This window comes from Lindgomyces ingoldianus (assembly GCF_010093535.1).
Source record: "Lindgomyces ingoldianus strain ATCC 200398 unplaced genomic scaffold BDR25scaffold_94, whole genome shotgun sequence".
Lineage (NCBI taxonomy): Eukaryota > Fungi > Ascomycota > Dothideomycetes > Pleosporales > Lindgomycetaceae > Lindgomyces > Lindgomyces ingoldianus.
In genome coordinates this window covers 1-4,402 of record NW_022985255.1, presented here as the reverse complement: position 1 = coordinate 4,402, position 4,402 = coordinate 1, and the positions used below count along the sequence as shown (strand labels likewise).

At 49.3% G+C, this 4,402-nt stretch overlaps 1 protein-coding gene across 1 annotated transcript; it reads right to left on the bottom strand.

Annotated features, from left to right (window-relative positions):
• Positions 1–840: 840 nt before the first annotated feature.
• Positions 841–4,026, bottom strand: BDR25DRAFT_387907 (FabD/lysophospholipase-like protein; the record flags this gene model as incomplete). The annotated part of the gene is made up of 9 exons (XM_033698077.1): positions 841–1,265; positions 1,346–1,681; positions 1,775–2,433; positions 2,482–2,539; positions 2,585–2,946; positions 2,993–3,100; positions 3,153–3,768; positions 3,849–3,858; positions 3,895–4,026. 9 exons carry the CDS (start codon positions 4,024–4,026, stop codon positions 841–843), a joined length of 2,706 nt encoding a protein of 901 aa, XP_033539367.1.
• Between the last annotated feature and the right edge of the window lie 376 nt (positions 4,027–4,402).

The window sequence follows — 4,402 nt, the reverse complement described above, 5'->3', positions numbered from 1 at the left end:
ATTATAATTAGGGGGATATGTAACAACTACGCTAGATAGCAGAGCAGGAGGCATGTAAGGGCTATAAGGAGTTAAGCCAACACTAAGGAAGCGCTTATGTAATAACGCACTAGTGCCCTCTAGGCTAGAGCCGGGCGTAATAAAGACATCCATCCATCCACCTTCGACCCCAGTCTCCTGGCAGCATGAGCGCTGTGAGGCGTTTGCCTTGCTCAAGACCATTCTTTTCGATTGCCGGGAGATGGTTCAGTATCTGATCCGTGATCGCGGCGTCAACCCGTGCAGCAGCAATTCCCCGTACTTTAAACCCGAGCTCAGACTGCTACCGCTTGTCATAGCCGTGGGTTCAGGAAGTGTGGAAATGGTATCCTTGGTCAAAGAGCTGGGAGGAAAAGCGGAGCCACAAGACCTACACCGGAGCAACTTTGACGATAGACTTGCGAAGCAGAGATCTATTAAAACCCACCATCGGCACTAGGCCATTGATGTTCTCAATCTACATTACCTAATGGTGGAGATAGAACGGCAATGGAAAGATGTCTTGGATCATCTGTTTGCAGTTACGGAGCTCTCCATGCGCTAGCCACCAACACTCCTTCGGCGTACCGCCGCCTAGCAATGCCACCTGCTGCAGCCTAGAGCTATCGGTGGCCTTAAGTCACATGATGGGTTCATCTAGTACTATATAAACACGTAGTTGCCCTCCTTTAGCAATGAATCCAGTTCCTCATGCATCTAGTGCTCCTCCTAGCTTCACAATTTCATTCAAGTTTCATGCTTATTACCTCCTTCGGAGGGGTTGTTATTCATTATACATATTGCTTGACAACTTGAAAAAGTTCATTTCTCTAAAAGCGACAACAATATAATCCTCTGCATCTCGTCATCCTCATCCTGCCCGGGATCCATTGTCCTCAATCCCGCGAACCCCTCACGCTCACTCCTCGCCAACGCCCTCGTCAACGCCTCATCATCCTCATCCTGATCCGCCGGTCCCTGGGCCGGCGGTGAGCCGTATAGCTCAAAAACCTCCTGATTATCCAAGGGCAGCACAGGTTTCGGCGGCGCGCGTGTCGCTCTAAGCCGGCGTCTGACCCAATTGTTAACATCGTTTGGGGTTTCCGCAAAGGCGCTTGGGTCGCTGCTACTGCTGCTACCGCTCCCACTGACGTTTCGAGAGAGATCAGGATTGTCGTCCGGTCGGCGGAGCAAAACGCTTCGCCGTCGACGGAGAGATTCGCGCTTTTGGGCCATAGGGGTGAGTTCTGTTGCAGAAGAGCTTGGAGTAGGGGATTCAAAGGGGAAGTCAATAGAGTTGCCTGATTAATTGTGGGAGTATACTTACTAGGTCTCTTGAGGGGTTCACCCTCGGCCAAACTTCTAGGAAACCCACTTATGGGAATGCCGCTGCTCTTCTTTTCGTCGATGAGGTGGAGATCTATTGCCACGAGGGCGGTCTGTTGAGACACAGGGATGACTATGGAACCGACATCAAAGGATGCGGTTTCTGTCATCATTCGGATGATCTCTCTGATCAGGTAGATATATTGTGTCCTCTCGCCATGTCGTGCTTCTTGCACTTTGAAGTACGGTTGAAAGGGGTGCCGTTGGTGTCTCATAATGTAGACGCCGAGGTTGCGTAGGTTATCTGAGCCTCTGGCGAAGCGACAACGGATTGTGCCTAGGAATGTTCGTAAGCACACAATCGTAAGAATAACATCTGCCCTGCCAACAACTTTATCCCGTGAAATGCTCAGAGGGCATAGTGACTCACCTGGTATAACAAAGTTGTCATCGACTTCCCTGAGTGGCCCAGCCTTCTCAAAGTAAAAGCAGCTTGCAACAAGCCGATGGGAAATTGATATGATCTTGGTGCGCATTCTGGCCTTATTCATGTCTTCGCTGACGCTAGCGTGCAGCTGGTCGATTTGGTTCTTATCGTCCATCTTCGGGGTGCGAAATCCAACCCGGGGATTGACCCGTATATATCGTTGAGCTTGAATGTGCGACGAACTCGCTGTTATCTCTTTACGGAAGTTTTTCCACGTTGCTTCCGAATCCAGAAGATTGTCGACACGCTTGAAGAGCACATTGATCCAGGAGTTAACTTCGGGGAAGGCCCAAAAGGCAGGAATGCCGCGCGGTCGCGGTTCGGATCGTCGTGATAACAGTACGTTTCTCGTTTTTTGACGTCTCTGATCCAAATGACACGGATCTATGAAGCCCTCGGTATCCTCCCCATTGTGGCCAGTTCCGATGGATAAGAAAATATCTGGATGCTGCTCTTCAACATCTGGCCAGATAAGCCTGCTTTCATATTTTGCAATGACCACTGGGTTGTTGTGAAAGACAGCGCCGTCTATAAAACCTTCCTTTGTGCGCTGGTTAACGAAGGGCTTAAAGAACGTTGGCGCAGCTGATGTTGCTCTTGCCCTATTGAAAAGTTACTGAAGAATGATGTGACCGATCCGAATCACTTACGCTTCCCAGAGCTTGAGTCCACTTGAAGGGTCATCCGGACGATCAAGACGATAACTCGCTGGCAGGTATTAGAGACGTTGACACATCGATCCGTCAATCTTACCTTGATCGTCGGTCGCTCTGTTATAGTTTGCGAAAATGACAGCTTGTTCGCCGGTTTCACAAGAAGCAGTGACGGCGACTTTGCGTGCTCCACTAGCTACATCACGAGTTCCGCCGAAGATGGCCTCGTCCTTGAAAGTTTCCTTTAGTGCGTCTTCTAGAGGCTTAGTACGGTACTTGCTCTTGCCGAGCTTCAAACCGCCAACGAACTTTGGTGTAAAAGCTTTGTCGACAAGCTTTTTAAAGCGTTGAATGCTGTCCCTGACGTCCCACCTTTTTACTCCGAGCGCGAGCGCGAGTATCCCTCCTGTGCTATCGTGTGCCGTTAGTAAGGGGGTTAAGACATGCCAAACAGCGTATGTTCTACTATCGGCCGTAAATATTCCAGTCAATAGAATAGAATACGAACCTAGTTCCGACTATCAAGTCGAAGAAATCCATGATTGGAATTTTCTGCCCCAATTCTTTTTCTATACGAAGAAGAACTTCGAGGATGACAATACCCCGCATTCCACCACTAGTTGTATTAGTTAGTCTCTGGAAATACAAGGGGGCGGGTCGGCACTTACCCGTCAAGGCTCAGGACGCGTACACCAGCCAGTGGCGGTTTAAAGTGTACCTCCCAAGGCGTAGGGAAAAGGGTATCACCCTCATGAAGTGGACATGCGGCCATAAAATACAGACCGCTAGTGCCTTCGTGGCGTTGTCCAAAGCCTTTAACACACGGCGTACAGAGCACATGACCACAAGGAAGCGGATGTTCCGCCATCTCTCTCAAACAGCAGAAGCACGTGGAATGACTGACAAATTTCTGAGCCCCACCGAGCCGTCCATAGAAGGCGTTGATGTTAGTGTGATGCAAACTGGTAGTCGCAACAAGCTCGCTCGTCGTTGGGTTGTGTGCAATCTTTTGCTGGGCTGTGTTCTTAAAACTCGATAGGTTTTGCAGTAAGAACGATTCCCAGTCGTCTGCAAAGTTATCCCAAGTAAAGTTCGACTGGTATTCACCGGTACCGATTATTTGGCCTTTCTCATTCTGGTGTCCTTTCTTGTGGCGATCTTTGACATTGACACAACGGCCACGTCGATTAGTGAAGGTGCATGGCCAGAATATAGCGCAGAAATCATCCAATGCAGTGTCACAGTAGTCGATGTATGCTTTCTCGAGTATTTGTTCAGTGGGACCTTGGTTGGATTAATTGAAGACCATCTTGAAATGCAAATGCCCATGGGAGAGCCGTGAATGCCATCCAGCAGAGACGTACCTTTGAGATTCTGACGAACGCAATCCAGCAGTATGCATGAGCTTACCATAGAGCTCAGCTCCCGGAAGATTCTCCTTGGATCGGCGAAGCGACGACTGTTCTTGATCGCGACGGCTAGCTTTAGGATATTGCCTCCAAAGTCGGAAGGGATAGGGTTTATCTTAACGGCAACATCCATGAAGTTGAACGGTGTATCTAGATTCTGGGCGAAATGATCGAACGCGTACTGCAGATATATATTCAACTCTTCAGAATTTGAGAGCATGCTGTCGCACGTGTCTCACGCGATATCATACCCATGTACTGCACTATTCACTCATTAGGCATAGCTCCTATCTCGTACAGTATATAGTCAGCTTAGAGCTCTATCGAGCTCCTCAGACCTTACAATACACTCATTCCACCTTGTTTGGATCTCGATCCCTTGTCGAGTCGTTTGCCATATGTCCCCTCCTCAGCTCATGCAAGAGTTATGAGCCCGGAGTCGCGCTCCTGACTAGTCCTCTAGTCACCACTGCACAGTTAGCTTTTGCATCTAGCTTCAGGGCCCCGCG